The sequence below is a fragment of the Phyllostomus discolor genome, chromosome 3 (assembly GCF_004126475.2).
Source record: "Phyllostomus discolor isolate MPI-MPIP mPhyDis1 chromosome 3, mPhyDis1.pri.v3, whole genome shotgun sequence".
Classification (NCBI taxonomy): domain Eukaryota; kingdom Metazoa; phylum Chordata; class Mammalia; order Chiroptera; family Phyllostomidae; genus Phyllostomus; species Phyllostomus discolor.
The window spans coordinates 23,381,511-23,405,662 of NC_040905.2; the positions used below are offsets into that span (position 1 = coordinate 23,381,511).

Here is a 24,152-nt window from a genome sequence, read left to right on the forward strand (position 1 = left end):
CAAACGAAGAAGAGCTGCTAATTGTAACATACAAGCTGGAGTTCCAAGGTTTAGTACCAACAAACGAATGTAAAATTTCATTAAATCTTTTGGATGATTACATGTTGAAATAATAACATTTTGTATATACTGAATTAAATAAAACATATCAACCTTACCTCCTTCATTTCTTTTTAAAATCGTGGCCACTATTCGATTTAATATGGCATATGTGGCTTGGACTAGATTTCTATTGGGCAGCGATTTGGCTGGCTTTTTACTCCTAGTTAGCATTTTTTCATTGGTGACTTTCGCCTGCACTTTTCCCTTGATGCACCGCCTGAGAAAGTCTGGGCTTAGGCCTGGGCTCTCGGTTTTCCTGTGCGTTCCCTCAGCCTCAGGCCTGAGTGTCCCGGGTCTCTGGACTTCAGCCGGCCGGCGAGGGCTCCAGATGGGCAGATCCGTGGGCTGGCAACCCTCGCTTTTATGACACCAATTCACCAGGAGGCAGAGGCGCAGCGGGTGGTCCTCGGGAAAGCCCCCCGGTTTCGGGGACGTCGGAACCACTCTCAGGGGCCTCCCAGGCCCGGGAGACGTCCCGGCCGCCCCCTTCCCCTTCTGTCGCAGCGATCGTATAAACCACCTGACGTCTCTCCCAAAATCAAGAAGGAAGGTAAAATCTCTGATGCCTCAAATCATCACTCACCTTAAAGATCTCAATCAAAACTCAGCTCTGAACACACAAGCAATACCCAGGTTGATCCAATCAACACCGGCCTTGGGTAGAGTAGGCAGGGCATGGGTGGCCAATGGCACCTCTTGCCTTTCCTGGCTCCTCATTGGAAGAGATGCGGGTCGAGAGGAGGGACTTCCTGTCCAGCTGGGAATGACTTCCCTCGTGTAGGTTCTCCGCCCTCGGATTCACTCCGGAAGTCGGCGTCAACACTACCCCTGGGCCGGCAGTGAAGCCGAGTAAAGGTTTGAGCGTCTCCTGGGGTCAGGACGCTGATCACTGAATTTCTGCCTCTGTCGCCTCTTCTTTCCTGCCTGAGGATGGCGACGTACACCTGCATCACCTGCCGGGTGGCGTTCGAAGACCCGGAGATGCAGCGGGCTCACTACAAAACGGATTGGCACCGCTACAACTTGAAGCGAAAAGTGGCCGACATGGCCCCGGTCACTGCCGAGGGCTTCCAGGAGCGCGTGCGGGCCCAGCGGGCCGTGGCGGAGCAGGAGAGCAAGGGCACGGCCACCTACTGCACCGTCTGCAGTAAGAAGTTCGCCTGTTTGAACGCCTACGAAAACCACCTCAAGTCCCGGCGGCATGTGGAACTGGAGAGGAAGGCGGTGAATCGCAAGGTGGAGATGATGAATGAGAAGAACTTGGAGAAAGGGTTGGGCTTGGACAGTGTGGACAAGGATGCCATGAACGCGGCCATCCAGCAAGTCATCAAGGCTCAGCCATCTCCCAAGAAGGGCCCCATAGCGCCTAATAAAGAGTCCGGGAGTCCCGGGAGTCCCGCGCCGGCGGCCGAAGGAGGACGTGTGACTAACGACCGAGACCCAGCGGAGAAACCTCCCCGGTGGCAGTGGTTTGAACGGCAGGCGAAGAAGCTGGCGAAGCAGCAGGGGGAGGAGGGAAGTGAGGAAGAAGACCTGGATGGAGATGGTAAGGGCCCTGGGGCGGAGCGTGGGCGAGGGATGTAGGAAATTGGTCCCCTTTGGTGTCCACGTGGATACTCAGGGTTGAATTCCGATTTTAAGTGGAAGTTGTAGGGGAGGTTTCTCTGGTTTCTGAAGTCGCTTGTCTGTGCAGTATCTCTGCAGGAATTTTGTCTGTTTCCTTCACTGTCGGAGATTCAGGGCCTGAAACCTTCCTTGGAGGAAAATAGGTCCTGAATAAACACTGGTAGAATGAGTTGATGCCTTCTCTGTTTTGAATTAGGAGGCTTTTTTTTTTAAACATATGCCTAGAAGGGCATGCTGTAATTCTCTTGGGTTTTTAGTTACGGTTTCACACTTAATTTAGTTGACTGAAGCAATCAAATGAGGGGTTCAGAATCAGCTAGCTAACCTGAAATGAGCTGGAGCCAGCAATCTGGCCTTCTTGACTTTGAGTTATTTATTCCTTCTCTCCCTCCCTCACCACACATCCTATTGGCACTGATGGTGTGTGTACATACAGACACAGGAAGGAGGCAAAGACTCCTTCAGGAGCTTACTGTGGGCTGGGAAAGAAAGATTAAGGTCTTTCTTAGCCATACGAATTGGTCCGTGATAAAGGAATAGTTAACATCGAGACCTTGAAAGAGGGCTTGTCCTAGGAGGTAAATCGGCACTCTCACCCGGAAGACTGGACACTACCACCTCATGTTTGTGGATCTGTGGGTTCTTGATTTCGATGACCACTTTGCTTAAATTAACCTTGTTTTTCAAATCTCTGGCTTGAAGATTGGGAAGATCTTGATTCTGATGAAGAACTGGAAGGTGAGGATGCTGAATCCATGGATGAGTTGGAGGAGCAGGATGCAGAGGAGAAAGAGGCCGGAGGAAGTGCCCCTCTTGGTGCCATCTCTATAAAGGACTGCTTATTTTGTCCCCACCATTCAAGCTCCCTCATGAAGAATGTGGCTCACATGACTAAAATCCATAGCTTCTTTATTCCCGATATAGAGTATCTTTCGGATCTTAAGGGACTGATTCGGTATTTGGGTAAGTACAGTAGCTTTCCTTTAATGAGGAAATAGCATATTATTGGGGGGCAGGTCTCAAGGAAACCTTAGTTTTGTTTCTTATCAATCTTTGATTTTAAGTACATGTTTATTTTGTGAAGATAGAAACTTGATGCATCTTTTTTGAATCGTACAGATATATGGTGAGATTTAATCTGGCTGCAAAAGCTTTTTTCATCTTTTTTTCCTCAAATTATTTTTCCAGGAGAGAAGGTTGGTGTTGGGAAGATTTGCTTGTGGTGCAATGAGAAAGGGAAGTCCTTCTACTCTACAGAAGCTGTACAAGCGCATATGAATGACAAAAGCCACTGTAAGCTCTTCACAGATGGTGATGCTGTTTTGGAGTTTGCAGACTTTTATGACTTTAGGTGAGTCTGCGGTTTGTAATGTGAAGCGAAGTGAAGTCGTCGTCTTTGCATTGAAGTGACATTAGATGTGCCAGTGCCTGATACGTGTCTGGCACTGTACAGTATGTTCTTTATAACTCTTACAGCACTTCTATATGGGTGGCTATTCCCTCTCGTTGTGTAGAGATGACACTGAGTGTAACAGTTACACACACATACGGTAAAGAAATCTGATAAGGAGTAGATCTCAGGCCCCACACTGAAATTTGTCTGACTTGAAAACAAGGGGGCTTTTTGGCAGTTTAATGGCCAGGAGTTCAGTTTTGCCAGTTAACCTTAAGAACAGAAGCACAGGAATTAGGTTTTGGTTTCCCTAAAACAGTGTCCTTGAAGCACTGTCTCCTTGGGGGTTGAGGTTGTTGCCGAATTACTCTGGTCCCAGGCATTTGATAGTGAGATTATCCCATAGGGGTTCGCTCTTTACTAGAAACTTGTATAATTGATATATCATGCACCAAATCTATGCTTGGCACTCTTGAACAGCTAATTGCTAGTGTCGAGATGCCTGTGACCTAGCACAGGTGTGCTATACAGGTGTGTATGATTACCATGCCACATGTGCATAATCCATGTGATACAAGTGTTCAGAAAATTCCTCATCTTAGTTGTCCTTTTTCATGTTCCTCCTCATTTCTCTTGTAGTGAGGGAGAGTTCTTCATTTTTGTTACTTTGGTGACTATGTAGTGGCATCCGATTGTGCTTTTAATTTGCGTTTTCCTGATGATGACCACTGTAGATGAGAACCTTTTGTATATTAATTAGCCATTTAGATATCCCCTGTGAAGTGTTTGGTCAAGTCTTTTGTCTGTTTTCCTTTTGGGTTACCTGTTTCCTGTTAACATTTTACGTGTATGTGTCCAATTATTTTCTATATATTTAATGTGGACATTTCCAGGAACATAGACATTCCAGACCTACAACGTCCAATATGGCAATTACTAGGTATATTCATGCGGCTATTTAAGTTAATTAGAAATTAAGTTATAAATTTAAAAATTTAGTTCTTCACTTGCACAACTACATGTCAAAGCTCAGTGCTTAAAAGCATTAGTAGCTGCCATTTCGGCCACACAAACAACATCTGTATCACAGTGTTCTATTGGACAGCGCTGTTCTAGAGCCTTAAAAATTTTGTTTTAATTTTTTTGGTTACTGTTGACGTACAATACTATGTTTCAGCTTTATAGGGTAGTGATTAGACATATATATAACTTACGAGGTGATCACCTTAAGAAGTCTCGTACTCATCAGACACCATACGTAGTTATTACAATATTATTGACTGTATTCCCTATGCTGTACTTTATGTCTCCAGGACGGTTCCTCCCCACCCCCATTTCCCCCTTCTCCTCAGACCCACTCCCATCTGGCAACCATCGAGCTTCTCATTATAATGGGTAAATTGATGAGAACTGTATCTCCAGCTCTGCCTTTTCTTCCTTTCTGATTGCTTTCCTAGAGAGAAACAAATAGGTAAAAAAAAATTTCAATTTTAGGTCATTTGTTCATTCTTTTTTAGTACAATTTTAGGTTCATAGCAAAATTGAGCAGCAGGTACAGAGATTTTTCCATGTATCCCCTGCCCCCACATACCTGCATGGCCTCCCCCATTATCAGCATCTTCCACTAGATGCACATTTGCTACAGTTGATGGACCTACACTGACTCATTATTATCCAACTCCACAGTTTGCGTTGGAGTTCACTCTTGGTGTTGTTTGTTGGGCAGATGTGTAATGACATGTACCCACCATTAGAAGGTCATACAGAGTTGTTTCACTGCCCTAAAAATCCTGTATGTTCCCTCCCTTCACTGGAAACCCTGGAAACCACCGGTCTTTATGCTCTCCATAGATTCCCTTTTTCCATAACTTCATGTCATTTAAATCATACAGTATGTGGCCTTTTGAGACTGGCTTCTTTCACTTAGTAATATGCATTTAAGTTTCCTCCATATCTTTATGGCTTGACAGCTCCTTTTTTTTTGGTCTGAATAGTATTCCATTGTCTGTATATATCACCATTTATCCATTCACCTAGTGAAGAACATTTTGGTTACTTCCAAGTTTCAGCAATTATGAATGAAGCTGCTATAAATATCTATGTGCAGGATTTTGTGTTGACAGTAGTTCTTAGCTCCTTTGGGAATATACCAAGCAGCAAGATTTCTGGACCATATGGTAAATGAATGACCACGTATCATTAGCTTTGTAAGAAACTGCCACACTGTCGTCCAGAGCAGATTTACCGTACCATTTTTCATTCCTCCCAGCAATGAAGGAAACTTTCTGTTAGTCCACAGTCTCATCAGCATTGGTGTTAGTGTTCTGGATTTTGGCCACATTTAAACAATTCATTGTTTCAACTTGCATTTCCCTGATACTATGATGTGGAGCATCTTTTTACAAGCTTATTTGCCAACTATATGTCTTCTTAAGAAGTGAAGTGTCTGTAGGTCTTTGGCCCGTTTTTTAGTTGCATATTTGTTTTCTTATTGTTGAATTTTTAAGATTTTTAAAAATATTTTTGATAACAGTATTTTATCAGATGTGTCTTCTGAAAAATTTTCTTTTGTCTGTGGCTTATATTTTAATATTCTTGACATTATTTTCCACAGAGTAGACGTTTTTAATTTTAACATAGTCCAGTTTATCAACTGTTTTCTTTCATGGATATCATGCCTTTGTTGTGGAACCTATAAAGTCATCACCACACCCCAGGCTGTCTAGATTTTTCCTGTGTTATCTTCTAGGTGTTTTTATAGTTTTGTGTTTTTCATTTAGTTCTGTGATCTGTTTTGAGTTCACAAGTCATTTGCACACTTTTACTTCAGAGAAAATGCTAAAAAGTTGGTTGCCCTCAAACCTTTCAGCTTACACACCCTACAGTCTCCTTCACCCCTTTGGGTAGCTAGTGGGTTTGCCACACTTCCAAATACAATTTGTTCTTTAGTTAAATTTGAGGTATCGGTCTATTTATTAATGCTTTTCACTGTGTTCCAGGAGTAGCTACCCAGACGATAAAGAAGGGGAGGATCCTGATGAGGCTGAGGTGTTGCCCTCAGAAAACACCTTGGTTTATGATGATGAAACCATGGAGCTGATTCTACCTTCTGGTAGGTGCACTTGTCAAAAATAAATAGCTGAATGCCAGTGAGACTATCGGAGAGGCATGTTTCCATCCATTCTTTTCCATACTGAAGGGAAAAGAACATAAAACTTAAAATGTGCGTTTGTGTTCTCAGGTATGCGATACCCTCTGAAGGTTGCCTCTTAGCTCTGTGTTGGCTGTTTTGTTTAAATTGGTTCACTATTTTTTGTTTTCAAATATGTAGACCTGTTCTATTCCATTTATCAATTTTTTGTGCCTCATTAACGTTTTTCTTGTTAATCTTGACATTACTTCTATTCTTTGAACTGACTCCTATTTCCTTGTATTGCTCAGACTTCCAAATTGAAGGTCAGACACAGAGTGTACCTATCTGCTTGACAGCACCCAGATTGCCTGTTTCTGATTTTAGTGGGAGGGTTAGAGTTTGAGTTCTGTCTTGTACTGTGGGAACAGTATTTGCAGTGGTGGGAATTTAACTGAGGTGCGTAAGGATGGTGGAAAGGCCTGAATACGAGAGGCACCCCTGTTGACAGTGTGACGATTAGCTGATGAGAATAGGAGAAACTACTGGAGAAACGTGAGAAAGAGAAGGGAATGGTAGAGATAATAAGATGCTAAAAATACCTGGCATTTCCTGAGCAGTTAGCATGTTCAGACAGATAATATTATTTTGTTTTTACAACAAGCCTGAGGGACTTGGACCGTATTTACCTGCAGTACTGGGAACAGGTTGCTTTGCCTCAGTATCATTAGGTAGTGAAAGAGAGGGGCAGGAGGGGAGCTGGGAGTTCGATATTTCTGGTTTTTAAAGCCTGGGTTTCCTTGCTCACAGCTGCAGGTCACCTACTGAGCTATGTTATTGGAAAGTATTGGCTATTAAACCTCAGGACAGCTACATGACATAGGCTTAGAAGTGGTAATGTAACGGGTTTGATGTTAAGAGTGCTGCAACATATACTCTTAGACGGACTTAGGAAAGACCTATCTAGTAGCCAGGTACTACTACCTTATCCCAAAGGTTCTAACTAAGCCATACGTGTGTGTTTTTTATCCCTCCCCCGCCCCGGGGCATGGATGTTAGAATGAAGCTAATTTGAGAGGGATTCTAATGTGTAGAGTTTAGTGCTATTTTATCCCCACAGTTCATAGATTTGACTTTAATCTGGCTTCAAAAACAGTAGTTGTGATACCTTAAATCTAGGCCTTCGGATCAAGTGGCTGATCCCAGAACCAGTGACAAAGAGCATCCAGTAGAGGGCACTGTGAGCATTATTTTGGAAACTGGTCTGGCTCTGTTGCTTGAAGTCTTTGCTTTTTAGTTCCTGTGGAGTGAGTTGGTTTGAAAAACACATCTAGTGAGCTGCTGACTAGCCAGGTGAGACTGTTGGTGGATCCACAAGAGATACATAGGTAACCCTAGGAAAATTACAGCTGGGGATATTTTTCTACTATCCAGTGTCATTGATTGTGAAGCTGTTTGTTAAGTAGGCGTGGACAGTTCTGTGAGTGGTTATTGCTGTGGTGACAGATAGATGGACCGGTTGTGACTTCATCATAACTCACCATATACTCACTGTGACATCTGTTATGTATTGGGCAGGCACCGTGTGTTCTCAAGATAATTTTCCTTGAAGAGCTTTCAAGTTGAGCTGTTCTCAGCACATTACACTTGGTGCTTAATGTCATGTGCTCACTGTCCTTGACACAGGGCAGGGTGGCTCTAAACACTCTGGGTTTTCATTTCTCCTGCTGCATGTTGGACACCTTGGCACTGAGTAATGAAACCTTTTCAAGGCTGTTTTAAAAAGTCACTTCAATAAAGATGTGTTTCCAAATGCTGCTTAAGAATATAAGTGTATTGATGCATTATGTACTAGTGACCAGCGTTGTCATTTAACGATTCTGGGGTAGTCATCATTACAAACCTGGAGCATTCTGACCCAACATTGTACACAGAGAATCATGGTGAACAGTGCAGGTTCCTGCTAGAGTCTTCATGTGCGCTGGGTCTGGGCCCCTCAGCGGTGCCTCACTTACTTTTTGTGGTCTCGGGGGTTTGGCAACACTTAAGCTGCCAGAACAGTCGGGTTCAGGGAAACGTGTTCTCACCCGTGTTGGTATTCAAAGGCCATGTTCTTTGGTTTGGATGTTTCTTCTTGTCGTCCCTTGAGTCTGATGACAAAGCAATCAGTCGGAAGTAACTACTTTGCCATACCTGTGTAGCAGACAAACTGCTCTCAGGTAGCTTTCCAGGTAGATGGACTTAAAATAGCCTACCTGACAGAATGTTTTTTCATGTAAATTAAAGGTCTAGATTCTAAAAGCAAATACAGCCATTGCCGTATTTATAGTATCCTGTTCATGGTCTTTCTACACAGGATTCTGAAAGAAATGGTTTTATATGTGTGAATTTCAAACTTTTATATATAAAAATGTCAAACTTTCCTAGAAGCTGTCCACCTATGGCTAGGTTATCTAGCCATATTTCCTTTATTCATTTTCAGCGGAAGTAGCTGTTTTATGCCTTGTGTATATGCTGTTGTTAAATTTCTTCATGTTTATGTCTGTCTGGAAAAGTGTTTGATTGCTTATTTTCTCATTAATATTCTTGTGAAAACACAACTTGTATTGAGCAGTTCTCAGGTGATGCTGATACCATTGGCCCAGGACCGTGATTTGAGAGCCGCTGCTCTGATGGAGCCTGGAGGTAGTCATCACAGAGGCCGGCCCCCTTCCCTTCCACCTGCTGTGAAGCTGAAGTATAGGGGTCAGCACACCTCTCCTGTAAAGAATCAGATAGTCAATAGAAATTCACCTCTGAAAGCATGAGTGACTAACATAGTTTTATCAGACCCTTCTAGATAAGCAAAAGCTGTAGAGAGAATACAACGTAATCATCTTTTAAAATCCTAGTTCACCTGATAACTAGGTGAACTAGGCTTTTCCCATTACTTAGAAAGCACTGGGGCGTTGTTTCTCAACCCAGGCATTATCAACAGTTTGGGCCAAGTAAGTCTTTGACGTGGAGGGTTATTCAGTGCATTGCAGGACGCGTGGCTATGTCCCTGACCTCTATCCACTAGATGCCTTGTCTGCCCTCTAGCTGTAACAACCAAAATTGTCTCTGCTCCTTGCCAAGGGCCCTCAGGGTAAAATCACCCCGGTTTAAGAATCACTGTTAAAGAGGATTTAAGCGAAGGAAAGGTGGATTGATTTCTGTTCTAGACTCGGACTGTGGCTTGTAAGCCTAAACATCAAGATTGTCCTCTGTACTTAATCTTCTTTCTATTCAAATAAAAAAAAAGGTTAAAATCCCTTACCCTTTAGGGTCCTGTTATCTGTGTTAGTAGCTGTTGCTGTGTGAGTTCTAGGCAGGCATGTTGTATGAAAATACAAGATACTCAGCTTTTCACTTAAAAGTGACTCTCCATCCTCTTTGTAAAAATCTGTTTTTTGTTTTTTTCATTTTTTAATAAGCTGCTTCATCTTTTTTCAGCAGATAGAACAAGTTTTACTGTGGCATACCCATTTTCCAGCTCGATACCTGTGAAGTCCAATTGGGAAAGCTCTTGCTTTATAGCTCTGTCTTGGAAAACCGTCTAACTCAGTGGTTGAATATTGTTCTTTTGAAAAACAGGTGCCAGAGTGGGTCATCGGTCCTTGATGAGATACTACAAACAGCGGTTTGGCTTGTCGAGAACTGTGGCGGTTGCCAAGAATCAGAAGGCCGTGGGCCGGGTCCTGCAGCAGTACAGAGCCCTGGGATGGACCGGCAGCACAGGTGTGTCGGTGTGGATGGTCGTGGACCAGTGCACAAACTCGTTTTACAGCCACGGGCTGGCGTGAACTTGCTTCCATTTATGTTGTCTTTGTGGAACGTAACCTCCTGGCTGTTTGGCTTCCTTTACCACTTGATATGTTTATGGCAGTTAGCCCAAAGTTCTGTGACTTAAGAAGTTTATATTCCTTCCATGGTAACTTCCTAAAACTGTTATACACCATTAACTTTTTCAGAAGATAACAATTCCCCAAAAAAGTATTTAGTAATCATCAAAGTTTGGAATTGTCCTGGAGGTTACACAGAAGAACTAAATAGTATCCTTGAGGCAAATAGCTTGAGTTGTGGAGTGAAACGTGACCTATCTGATAAACTTGTGAGTTCTTGAATGATCAGTGTAATTTAAGTCACACACCTCTTTTTCCTCATTCGTAAGAGGGTGATAATAATAATAGGACCTACCTCATAGAGTTGGGCAGATTGAATATCATAGTGCATGTGTGATACAGTTTGTGCACGCAGTCGAGGCTAGCTGTCACTCCTTTTTGTAACTTTCCCATAGAAAATTTAGTGAGAGCCAGAGGAATACAGCAGGCTGCTGAAAGTGTTAGTCTTTGACATGTCACCACTGTGCAGTTATTTAAAGCTATTCTGATGTGTCTGCTCTAAGAAGCTCTGTCCTTAGCTCTTCTAGGAAAGCATCGGTCCATTAGAGGACGTGGAAACGATAAGAAGAGAGCTCTTTTTTAATAGCCTGGAAAGCCGTGTCTAACTAAAATCCATTTTCGATGCCACTGTTTAAACACACTTGGTTTCCTTTACTGTGGCTACTGGTGAGCTTTTACTGTTAGGTCAGAACAGATGAAGTACAGGGAGAACTAGCAGCAAAAAGGCTCTTTCATGCAATCTGGCTTCTGCTGGCCCTCAGGCAAGGAGGGCGCCCGTGCTGCAGACGATGACTCAATCAGCTGCAGACCCTTAGAACATCATTCGGGCCCTAAAGTGCACCTGCTTGGTGGCATTGTGACCTGCGGCCACTTAAATCAGCAGACAGTGACTTTAATCTTACATGTCTTGATGGTGTAACTTAGTTTATAGTCTCTGCTTTTTTCTCTGTGCCCTTAGATAAATAGGACTTTACCTTTGAGCTTATAGACCCTTTCCAGATGATGAAATGTAAAGAGGGTCGTCACAAAGGAGAGTATAGAGAGAGAGGAGTTCTGGTATGCAAATCCAGGTACTCATAAACCCCGTGGAGATCCTAAGTTAGCAGATTTCCTTTAAATATGAGATCCCTCGACTAAGTTTGAGATTCTCTGCAAAAACTGGGTTTTCTCTGATCACAAATAACAGGCATTTGCCTCATTTTTCACCTCCTTTCCAACCACAGGAGCAGCTCTTATGAACAAGCGGGACATGCAGTATGTTCAAAGGATGAAGTCAAAATGGTTGCTGAAGACGGCGATGAAGAACAACGCCACCAAGCAGATGCACTTTAGGCCCCAGGTGATGTTCTGAGGGCCTGCCACCGACTGCACGGTGCCGGCCTTGCCTGCGGACCGGCGGAGCCGCACTGTATGACGGACCCTGTATGCTGCTACACTTCTCCCCGTACTTCTCTGTGCTGACCTAAGAATAAAAGACAGAATTGTATTGGCTTTCAAATGTCATTTCTGTACAGGGTTTAAAGGTTTTATTTACACAGTGAATGGCGTGTCTACTGGACTCAGCTTGCATTACTGCTAGGCGGTGTCTTTATTGTCTCAGCTTTTATCTGATTTATGGCCGTCGGGATAATATGGGAGCTCAAGAGTGACTTGTTCGTTCCAAAGTTTAACTTGCAGAAGAATACCTTACCAGAACCTGACGCTGGAGCCTATGTAAGGGACTCATCTCAGCGTCACTCATTTGAATGTATAGTGGCTCATGAGGCCGTGAGAGTCTCTGGGCATGTTTGTTACATCCCAGCAGAGTCCAGGAGCACGTCAGAGGCTTGCTGCGAGGCTGCTCATTTCTAAATGTGGACACACGGGAATGACAGTGCAGTGCACTTGGCTTCCCGTGCTGCCGTTCCCTGAGCGGCTAGTTCGAGAAGGAAATAAATGTAAAAGGTTTAGATCCCATTTTAAAAACAAATTGCCTTAGGGTGAAATCTCCGAAGAGAGTCTCAGTTTAGGTAGTTGAGAGGAAACGGTGACATACTGGAAATGAAACATGAAGTTCAAATCCATTGAGCTACCTTTGTAACTTTGCAAAACTGACTTGGTTTTTTCGGTCTGTAAAATGAGGTGTTTACTACCTCAAAGGTTGTTGGGATTAAAGAAACCTGCTGGAAGACCCACCACCCACTGAGGCCCTCGCATACGTTAAGTGCTCACGCTCTCCATGACTGACCGCCCTGGTGCCACACTGGGTGGCCCGTGTGCTGGTCAGCAGTGTTCTGTCTGAGTGCTGGGGGTGAGGATGCTGGGAGACCACTCTGGGCCTTGGCCTGTGTTCGCTGGCCCTCGTTGGCTAGGTAACACACCTTTTCTCTTTCAGTAGGGATGCAGAGTTGAGTTGATTCTATTTCCTCTGGACACCAGCCCACTATCGTCCACAGGGGAGAGTCCCCTGGCTTGCATTTTGCTCCGTTCTGTTTTCAGGCATCCTCCTTGCACAAGTGCCTGGTCTCTTGTGTTTGACACATTTTCACTCTGTATCCTGGGAAAATGAGTTGGTCCTTCGCATGAGATAGGTTTGCCATTTACAGTTAACTGAAAGTTCGCCACACTGCTTTCACCTTGGTCAGGTTGGCTTTCCATTCGCTCAGCATGGTAAGCCTAGTTCGTTGCTCCTGACTGCTGCGAGGTGTCCACAGAACGTGTCCCTGGAGCTGACCCGCTTGTCTCTTCCCAGCCCTTAACCACACCAGCCCAGCACTAGGGTGCACCTTATTCGTATCCATACACTTTTCATTTTCGGCTTTTCACCTGTGGGTCCCAATGAGGATAGTATGCTTGCTGACATAAAATACACTCTTCATTTATTTCATTTCTTCTACTTCTGGCTTCAGGAGGAGACACCTTCCTAGTTCTGATTCTGGGATTGTGAAACAATTCACTATCTCACCTCTATCTACACAATTTTATAAAGTTTAGAAGGTTCTATTGGGAAGGCAAAGGAAAGAGATTTAAACATAGAATGAACAAATCAAGAAACACGACAAATGTAATTATTTGGCGGGGGAGCTTCTCTAGCATAGGAAAGAATGGAGATTTCTGATAGTTATTTCCTGGCTGTCTTGGACGTTTGTCTGTTTCCCTTCCCTAAGTGCACTGTTCCCCATTCCGTCTTACGTACTTGGGGTCCTTTGGCCTTCCGGGCCCATTCCCACCCAGTGACTCGCTGCCAGCTCACCCCATTTTGTTCCTTTCATAGCCAAATGTTCTTTTCCTGATGTCTCTTGTTTATCGCATTGGAGAAGCGGCTGGAACCTCCAAACAAAGATACATTCCTTAAGGCCTAGGGAATACTGGTATCCTTAACTTCACGCTTGGTTTCTACTTATACTGTTTTTTCAAATTTTTATTATTCATAGTTCTTTTTATTATGTCTAGAATTAATCCAAATTAACCCAAAAGTAATTGTTTTTGCCGGATACAAATTTGTAATCCAGTCCCCATGGATATTTCCACCCATTGCCTGTGGTCTTTGGACACAGCTAGTTGTCTGCCTTTACGGCGGGGACCAGAGTAGAGGTACGAGAGGCTCTTCGTCGGCACTAAGCACTGGCTGCTCCGCTGGCTGGCCATGACTTCGTGGACTCTTTTCTCCTGGGAGTAACGTCAGGGCCCCGTGGCCCTTGCTCCTGTGTGTGTCTTCAGCTTGAGACATCCACACTCAATTGGTTGTGGTGATGCTAGCACAGCTGTGGATCTAAGAGCCAGTGAATTGTGCGTTCTAACGGTGTGAACTGTATGGTACGTGAATTACATCACAACAAGGTGTCTTTGTTTTTGGTTTTGTTTTTAAAGGCTGGGTCAAAAGTGAGAGAACATAACCTATTTCCTCTCTGCACACGGGACCGACGCCCCTGGCAGCGGTGCTGGTGGTTGGCACCGCGTGTCTACGGACTGGATGCAGGCTTGGTTTATTCCTTCCGTGGTGCTGGGTGTGAATCTGTGTTTCCATGAGGATCGAGGGCTTCCACACACTGTTTTTTCCTCCACTGTGAGGTGTAGGTAACACTCTGATTTTACAGATAAGGAAATAGACTCAAGGAGTCTATTTTTTTCAAGAATCTTGAAGGCAGGGATGGTGGTTTCTGGTCCAATGTTGAAAATACTGGAACGCACTTGTACAGAACCCTGGGCATCATCTCCTCCTAAAGCGCATACTCAGTGGGCTGTAAAGATCTACTCAAGTCCATGAAATTTACAGCATTTCTGAAAGAATCTTGTTCTAAATCTAGAAGTATACGGGCTTTAGCATTTACATTAAAGTTATGTGCATGATACACATGAGTAACATGTTATACACATGAAAGGAATACCACCTTTTCTTGCCTAGAATGTGAATGAATTTTGCCCCCTGTCAATTTTGGTTATTTGTGAATTCACAATTGTTAAGCTGCTCTCCTCCACCTCAGTTACTTATAAACTCTTCTAGGATCTCATTGGACAATCTTAATTTGGAATTCAAAATTCATATGCAGGAGCCCTGCTGTGTTGCCAACTCAGCATGCAAACTTTTTTGCAAGATAATTTCTGTAAGTCTAGAGACATTTGTAAGTCCTTTGAGGAATACGCATTTCATTTAGCCTCATTTGTAATCACTACGTTAGGACATCAAAATTGATGGAGATTGAGAAGATTCGGTTAGCTTGTTAATACTGCTGCAAGCATTTGAATGTTCACATAATAATTTATTGATCACTGGTGGGCAGGACCTGGGTGCTCAGGGATGTGTGATGGGACTCCTCTGTGGTATATACATCAGGGACTGACAGGCAAGGAAAAACCCTTCTCCTCCTAGTAGTGCATGCTAGTCACGACCATGCTGCAAAGTCAAACTTTCAACTTCAAAAAACCTTTTAGTATAAACTTTGCTGAGTAAACATGATACATTTCTTTTGAAGAAAGAATCCCTTTATATTTAGCATATAGCTAAAACGACAGAAAGAGCATTCAGACTACATTAACAACATTAAATCTGTTTCCTAAATCTTTAACGTTGATTTCATTGAATATGATCTTTACATCCTGAATTCAAGATATTTGTTATATCGCTCCTTTATCTTTAATAATTGACCACATTTGGTATTCCATCTTCAAGTACCATTTTCACCTGAGGAAATGTGTCTCAGACGTGTTGCCCTACCCAAGCTTACCTGTCTTCTAAAACAGCAACCGCAAATGTGGGAAACAAGACTCTATAAAGGTGAGGGATTTGAGGGTTTTTTTTTCTCTCACCTGAGGATATGTTCATTGATTTGAGAGAGAGAGAGAGAATGTTGATGTGAGAGAAACATCAATCAGTTGCCTCCCACACGTCCCCGAACAGGGGATCCAACCCGCAGCCCAGGTATGTGCCCTGACAGGGGATGGAACCCGCAACCTTCTGGTGTGCAGGATGATGACGTTCCAAGCCACCGAGCCACCTGGCCAGGGCTTGAATATTCTTTTTTTGAAGAGATTTTTATAATGCTTAGTGCCAGACAAAGAGAATATTAAATTGACAGTAAATGGAAACTGTAGTGAGAAGAATGAATTGATTTTACAGTTTTGCAATTATCTTTCATATCCAGCTTCACAAAAGATGACTGGGTTGTCAGCCTCTGCCTCAGATATGACATGCGTCGTGCAGACACTGGAAACACCACTGAAACTTATTGGGAGGAAGGACAAGGCTGAAAAGTGTAGATACTATCACAGTATTATTATAAAAATAGCTTTGACTTGGCAACCCCCCTGAAAGGGTCTCTGGACACCCAGGGGTTCCCAGATCACACTTTGAGAACCAGTGCATTACACCTAAGTGTGCCTCAGTACCCAGGGTATAAGTATCTTGGCTGAATACTAAGTACTCCTTAAAAAATAGTGTTTCCTCAAGTAAATCCCAGCCTGGTGTATAGAAGGAGCAGTGACTGTGTGGGCAGAGACTGGGGTACCCTCTTGCTTCCACCCTGGTAGTCCTTCACCTTTGCCAAGCTTGTTTTTCCCTGTCTCAAGTTCCTCACCTATAACAGGGCCAGCTACAGATCCCTTTCAGAGACATGGTAGGAATTCCACAAAGTATGAGACAAGGTGCCTAATAGGTGCCGACACCCAGAAGGTAGGACACCTGATCAGGGGTAGCGGTTAGTGTGCTTGGCCAGTGATGGCCAGGGAAGGAAGGAGAGGGACCACATTTGGCAAAAAGGGAAGGAAAAGAGGGCCAACAGGGCCCATCCACAAATGCTGACCTGAGAGCTGGATAGATGTTGAAAGGCAGATGTGTTCAGAGGCACATAAATTTGGGGTTTTAAAACGTTAATACTGTGCCTGTACTGTACATAACACTAGACCGCCATGGGTCCTAGAGAGCCCCCTGACAATCACATTACTCCCTCTGGGGAGGAACATACTGCACTCGCACAAGGCCTAGCGATAGCCTTGGGTCTGTTTGGGCCAGGTTTGGGTACCACATGATTTATAAGCAATCTTTCAGTGTTCAGAGCTCTGGCAATTTTTGGACTGTGGGTAAGGGACTGTAGGTCTTATCAGATGCTACTGTGATGACACCAAGCGAGAAATGTGCCCATGCAATTTCATTTACTTCTCTCAACTGCATGAGCAAGAAGCAGGCATCACAGGATCTAGAAACATCTTAACTAGCTTTGGCCTTTCGACCAGCTTTATAGGATCTCAGGGTGGGAACAGTGGCCTCTGACTTCCTCTCTTTGGTTGTTGCCTACAAACTAAAGCCCAGACAGTATTATGTGTGGGTGGGGACACCCATACCTGGGTGGTATGCATGTGGAGAGTGTGTGTGTTTCAAAGTGAATCCAATGACAAATATTTTTTTTGCTTTCTTTTTTAACAAATGTCATACCGAACGCATGGGAAGTTTGTCTTCAGGCTTTTGAAAGCCCATCCAGACAGCAGTCTGCCTTTCTGAGGACCTAAGGTAGGTGAGGTGATACGTTTTAGATACGAATAAAATCAATTACCCGCCACATTCGCAGGGATAGAGATTGAACACATTGAACGGCCTGTAAACAAGAGCCCACATTCATTGTTTCATGCTTATAATCTCTGTTTTACAGAACTTCACGGAGAAACGAACCCTGAATTGGTGTGAAGACCAAAGTCTTGCTCTACATGAATGTTGAGTGATGTGAAGGGACCGCAGGCCGCGGTGAGTCAGCTTCTGAAGCATTCATCGGAATTGGAAATGACTCGAGATGATGGCAAGGCTTGTGGATCTTGACAAACCACTTCAGCTACTGGTTTTTGTGGGATTTCAAATTATTTGCAGCTACAAAGATAAAATAGTTTTAAATAATCTTTTCTGCCTCTACCTACACTATTATTTTGAGTTTAGAGGAACACAAGTTATATTTATTTGGACACCTATACATGCTACATACATTACTAGGCACTTTATTTTGTTCATTCCAACTTAAGTACCTATATATTTTTAATTTTAGCAGGCCCCTTTAATTCAGCATCATGATATTAAAAATGTCCCTTCCCAGCCATGACAGAAAGCAACAAATGTTGTTTACTAAAAGGCAGGGAAGTAGAAAGAGGAACTTTTTATAATATGAATCTTTAGTTAAATAGAAATGGCTGCTGCAGTGATTTGGGAGGACTTGGCTTTTATTGATACTCTTCCTTCTTTTCTCCCTATCTCTTCCTACTTCCCTCTTTTGCATGTTCTCTTTCTCTTGCCCTCCCCGCCTTCTTCCTTTGCCTCCCTATCTCTCCCTCTTTTTTCTGTCTTTTCCTTCCTTTCTCCCTCCCTCCCTCACTTCCCCTCCCTCCCCCTTCCTTCTTTTCTCCTTCCTTCCTTCCTTCCTTCCTTCCTTCCTTCCTTCCTTCCTTCCTTCCTTCCTTCCTTCCTTCCTTCCCTCCTTTCGTCTTTCTTTCTTTCATTTTACCTGTCAAGAGTAGATTTTAATGTTTCTATAGACAATAAGCCACTGCTACATTATTGCCTTCATTATCTGGAATTCCTGTAGGAACAACATTATTGCACAATCATGATCAGCTGAACCCAGAGCATTTACTGAGATCCCTAGCAACTAGGGTAGGACAGTAAAAAGCAGGCTCATGGATACCTATCTGATCTCCTTACAATGAATGCATGAACTCTGCAACTCAAAAGGTACATGTATCTCCCCTCCAGGACTGAGGTCCTCATTCCCCCAGCTGCCAGGAGTGCTGGCTTTTGGTGTCTCACACACCAGTCCCTCGCTAGGAACGGCCCTCAGCAGAAGGAAGCCCCCCTGCCAAGGCCTTGCCCCACTCTGCAGGGACAGCCTGCATCCAGTGGCTGCCCCCTCACCTTGATTAAGTCAACTCTGAAGGCTTTCCAGATCCAGAACTCTCCATGGGATTGTCTAAGGCCTTTATTGCAACTGTACCATTGTGCAACTTCCAACATAGAATCATTTTTCTTTTACTTCTTTTAGTTCTACAAGTCCTGCTTATAGATCTCCACCTCAGTTGTTTGGGGTGCAGAACTACAACCATTGGTGCCAGAAATGGTCCAAGGAAGGAGGGTCTTACAAGAGGTCTGGAACCGGGTCACCAGCTGGCCCACGGCCAGTGAGGACGCCATCAGGCAGGGTGGATAGAACACCAGTGGCCTTAGGCAGGGTGTAGCCCTGCAATCATTAAAACTTGCACCTTGGTGACAGCTGGGAGGGAGTGCATTGGTGGGTGCAGGTTCTGGCTCTTTGAGAGGTTCAAGGAAAGTGGTAAATTCAAGTAGTGTAAGTCCTCAATATCATCAATAGTTTCTTGGAAACTGCAACTTTTTGCAAAGCAACATATAACGAAACTGATTTTTACCACAGGCTAATAGACGTAAACTAGAGTGAAGTTGCTGGGTCATCTCACGGTCACACAAGCCACCAAAATCCCAAATACAGACCCCAGACACTTCTAATATTAAACATCAAAATAAATGTGAGCGAGATGTACACTTAAGAAAGATGAACAGAAACAGGAGAATGATTTTCCAGCCTGCTGATTCCAGTTCAGGTCTGCCACCTTTAACACACTCAGTACTGCACGGGTAGGGGTCCCATCATGTTCCCATTCAGTTTACCGTTCTGCCCCCGTCCAAACCAGGGGTCCTGATCGCTGAGAGCAGACTGCCCTAAAGTCAACCCATTACCTAGTGCATCGGTTGCTGCTACTGAGTATCCAAACTGCCAGCAGCAGAAACCAACACTGAGGCCCCAGTACAGCATCCCTCCCTGAGGAGACCAGCCAGTCACTTGTTAGCCGCTTAATTGCATTAGATCCCTTTCTATCTGGAAGTGGCAATGATGTATCTGGACTGGAACTGGCACATATTCGAGAAGTGACTTTGCTTTTTCCGCCCACAGGGACTTAGCTGCTGCCGTCATCTATGAGCTTATATGTGATTTATAAAGTGACATGAGATTCTACGTGATGCAACCCTGGACCGAAGATCCCATTATAATAGCAAAGGAAGAGCAACACTGGGCATTGATGACCAGGGACCCACTGGATTCCACCCACACCATACCACGCACCCAGAAGCTGCCTACCCAATAGAGCCTTTTGAAAAACAGCTCCGGTGGCAGCCAGGAGAGGATACCCTGAGGAGGAGGTGGCATTAAGTCGATGTCCATTATATAATGCTGTGCTCCCAGGGGGTGAGGTCGATGGGTCCACTCAACAAGAATTGGAAGTAGGCCTGGCTCCACTTACCACTACACCCAATGACGTGCCTGGGGAGTTTGTGCTTCCTTGTCCCTGCACATTGCATCTTTTGGGTCCTGGTCCCCAGAGAGAGAATGATTCTATTAGGGCATACGGCAAGGGTTCCATTAAACTTTTAAGGTACAGCTGTGGCCTGGTTGCAGCCACATGTACCCAGGAGGTTCACTGCGTTGTTGTTGGTACTCCCTTGCCAAATTTGGATGGTAAATGAGCAGGTACAGTAGCAATGGCTTCAATTTGGCCACTTACCACCACAGCCATGTCTTCATGGGGACCTAAGGCTCAGAGCACTCAGGATGAGAATCTGGGTCACCCCAATAGGAAAGCAACCCAGACCAGTAGTAAGTAGCGCTATTTGAGGGTGTGGGGAACTGAGAGAGGGCTGTGGAAGAGGGCAGTGCAATGATGCCAGCGACAGTGGCAAGGACTGCAGTTGATCCCCAAGCCTTTCTCTTACAAGCTTCCCCAGAAAAAGAGATCAGAGTCATATGGAGCAAGTTTCAGATGGGATGAAAGTATATGGAGATATCAGATCTGACAGCCTCAGGGGTGGGCCGTAGCGGGTGGGGAGCTTTACTCCCTAGGTCTCCCGGTCAGGCCCAAAGCACGCATTTCCCAAGCAGTCAGAAGCACTGGCTCTGACTCATTCCCAGGGACTGGTCAGTGAGTCCTACTCAGGAGTGGCCCACGGCGAGAGTTCATCACCAATGGCACCCAGAGATGGGCTCATGCGAACGCAGGAAGGCTCGGCACCCTGGCCTCCACGAGGACAATTCTGAAAGGGCCATTTCCATTTCCCTGTGGTACTGGCTAAGGGCTCTGTGCAACTGCATCGCAGCTCAGCTTCTGCCTGTGCGGGTCCTGCTTTGCTCCCCTGCGCAGGTGTGCTCCTTAGAGCGCGGCCCAGCAAAGCCCCAGCCTGTGACCTTCCACCTCCGAGTCCGGTTCCCAGGAACTCGGCCTGAGAGTGCACTCTGGCGCAAGCATCTTGGAAATGTCTTTATTGTGCCAGTTGTTGTAATTCTGGGCTTAGAAACAGACTAGTGATTAAGAGTGAATGATTTTCCCCCCACAAATTGAGAATTAAAACATTCAGCAGTGTCACTCAGCAGAAGACATTTTGCTGAACACAGAGGGCTTTGCTTCTCGGGGAGGGCGTCTCTACACAGCATCTTTGCTTCTTCAGTGAGCTTTTTGGGTGTTTCAATTATTTATTTTCCAATCAAGGTCTAATCCATTGTTTACATAGATGTTTCTGAAGTGTTTTGAAAGTGTAGGGTGTTTTTAAAATTAGATCGCCAGCTGTCATTGTATGGAATGTGTGTGGGCATGTGGTGAATGAACTTATTTTTAACCCCTGAGCCCTGTCGCCTTGCTTCGCTTTGTCCCTGGAAAAGCAGAGCTGCTCTGTGTTCTTCTTCTCAGCCTGCTCACAACTGCGTTTCACTTTGTTATCTGTAGCACCTGCACCTCTTTGAAGATCACAGACAATTGATCTGCAGAATTTATGTTCTCTTTCCGTCTCCAAATTACTTCTTTGCGACAGGAAAGACATATTCATTGAGCGTATCCTGGATCTTTTAATTCACTGAAGTTGTTTCTTAAATGGATAGTTTTCATGCTCTTTCTGTTTAAATTAGCAGTAGTGTTGGGTACCAAAAGAACACAGAATATGATTTATCTTTCTTTTTAAATTATCAATTTCAAAACTAGTCAGATAAGATGTGCAGTGTTCCATTTCAAATACAGATAAGAAATCAGCAAAAAGCATACAGAGCAGCCTTCTCTGACAGTTTTTTCTCATATTATTTATGGAATATTCTCAAACCACAAAGGCAGACAGACTAGTATAATGAAGCTTCATGTATCCATCCCTCAGTTTCAACAGTTACCAACACTTTGCAAGTTTTCTTTCATTTACCCATCTCCACGTCCCACCCCTTCCCATCTCTCTCTCTCTCTCTCTCACACACACACACACACACACACACACACACACTATTTTCCTGGAATATTAGAATGCCAGGCATCATGTCATTTTTCTCATAAAGTATTTTATATGCATTTAAGCAGTAAGACTTAAAAAAATAACCACTAGGTATTATCATACCCAACAAATTATTATCTTAAAATTCTAATACCCAATGCATACTCAAATGTCCCCAGTTGTCTCAAATTTGTTCTTTTACAGTTGGTTATTCAAATAATAAGAACCAATGAAGTCCTTAAGCTGCACGGCCACCATAGCTCTTCAGTATTTTAGTCTGCACAGCTCCTCCTCCCTCTTGTGCCCTTGGCTTTGTTGGAGAAATCCGCTTATTTATCCTTTATGTCCCTTATTGTAGAATTACGTCATGTTCTCTGTATTTCTTGTAAACATGGTTAGGTCTGAGGATTGATTCAGTTGAAGTTCAAATGTTTTTTTTTAATGTCACAATATGTCTTATCCTGTGAACTTCCCGTTCAGCCATGTCAGGAGGTCCCGCTGTCCGGCTGCTCACTTTCAGTGACGTCGGTAAGCAGTCCGGGTGACGTCAGAGCGCTCTGTCCTCCAGGAGCTTCCTGCAAGTGTTTCACTGACAGCCACGGCCTAGACCCAGTGTCTCATTAAGGACCGACACGGCAACTTCCTCCTTATCATCCCTTCTACCTTAGTTAGCCGTCACTCTCCTGTAAGGAAGAATTTATCCTCATCAATTGTTAGGCTGTCAACAAATTGTTCAGCGGTACAATTTGTATAGCAAAGGCAGGAAAAATTCTTGATTCTTTTTATATATTTATCAATTTTCAGAATAATGATTTGGTAGCCTAACAACCTAAAGGGTTTTTTAAAAAATATTATAAACTCATGGATTTTTACTTATTTAATATTTTAATTGAATCTGATTATTATTCTTTTTGATAGTTATACTGTGCCATTTTGACTGATGGGATATATCTTTCAAGTTGGCTGTTCATAGCATGACCTATTTAGTTTTTAATTGTTTTTTGATTTTCTGCATTTCAAAATGTCCCAGACTTTTCGTGTACACTTCAGATTCCATATAGATTCTCAAAAGCGATTTACTGAGTCAAAAAGAATGACTCTTTTCAAGGTGGTTGGGCCTAGGGGGTAGGTTATGGGTTTCAGAGGAGGGTTAGAGTCCACGAGCTCCATTGTTTACTAGCTCTAGGGCCTTGGAGAAAGCTTTACATCCAAAACGAAGATAAGGAAAAGGACATTATAATAACACAGGCAATTATTTCATTATAGTGTTAGGTGAAAAAGTGAGATTTATAATTATAGAAAAATGCATAGAGAAATGATTGTAAGCAAATATGCTAACATGTGAATAGTTGTGTCTTTTGGTGGTGGGACTCACGGGTCCTATTTCTCTTCTTTATGATGTGTACCATGTTTTCCCACATAACCCAGAATGGAAAGAAATAAGATAACTATATTAAAAGAAAAATAGTCCACCATCACAAATACTGTAGTGTTGATTAAAGTTCATTTGGGATGTGATTCATCTCATACTCTTGTTGTATCTCTCATGGTCAATTTAATCCTCTTGTAACAGAGTTTAATGCAAATTATGCAGTAAAAAAAAATATTGATGTAACTACACTCCACCACCTGCTTCCTTTCTCTGTGCCATGTCGTATCGATTTCAATAGGCCAGGTCAAAGCTGAGTGTTTCCTGCTTTCAAGGGTGACCTCTGAAGGCCTCAGACTACTCTGCCTCCCTGCTCTCAGGGGAGGGCCTCTCCGTTCTGGCTTGACAGCTGAAGGCAGAACAGTAAAAATAGGAAGGAAAAGAAAATCTCCATTTGACATACTTATAAATCAGTTTTCCCAGGGGACAGAATTGTTGGTGTTGGCACATCGAAAATAGCTGTATTGATCAGAAAACTAAACCAATTGGTTCTTTATTCACATATGGATTCAGATGACTTGTCAAAGATGAATTCATCTTGTAATCCTGTAATCCTTTAATCCTTGCAAATGGTGAAAACTTTTATGAAAGATGTCTGCAGAGGTTTCTAACCTAGGATTTCGTCTGATTTTCAGGAATGGTATTTTGATTCTGGAGTTGAGGGCCATGATTTCTTCTTATAAAAACAGGGGATGAAATTTTACAGACATTTGGGACCTAATGGAGGGTGATAATTACAGATAATATTTTTTCTTTATGTTTTATTCTATTTAAATATACTTTAG

General features: G+C 43.6%; 1 protein-coding gene across 1 annotated transcript; it reads left to right on the forward strand.

Moving 5' to 3' along the window:
• Window positions 1-499: 499 nt before the first annotated feature.
• On the forward strand, window positions 500-11,665 carry ZNF622 (zinc finger protein 622). Its single transcript, XM_028526623.2, has 6 exons — window positions 500-1,648; window positions 2,431-2,691; window positions 2,917-3,079; window positions 6,121-6,233; window positions 9,867-10,010; window positions 11,398-11,665. The coding sequence occupies exons 1-6, from the start codon at window positions 1,033-1,035 to the stop codon at window positions 11,523-11,525; spliced, it is 1,425 nt and encodes a 474-aa protein (XP_028382424.1). The 5' UTR covers window positions 500-1,032; the 3' UTR covers window positions 11,526-11,665.
• Window positions 11,666-24,152: the final 12,487 nt, after the last annotated feature.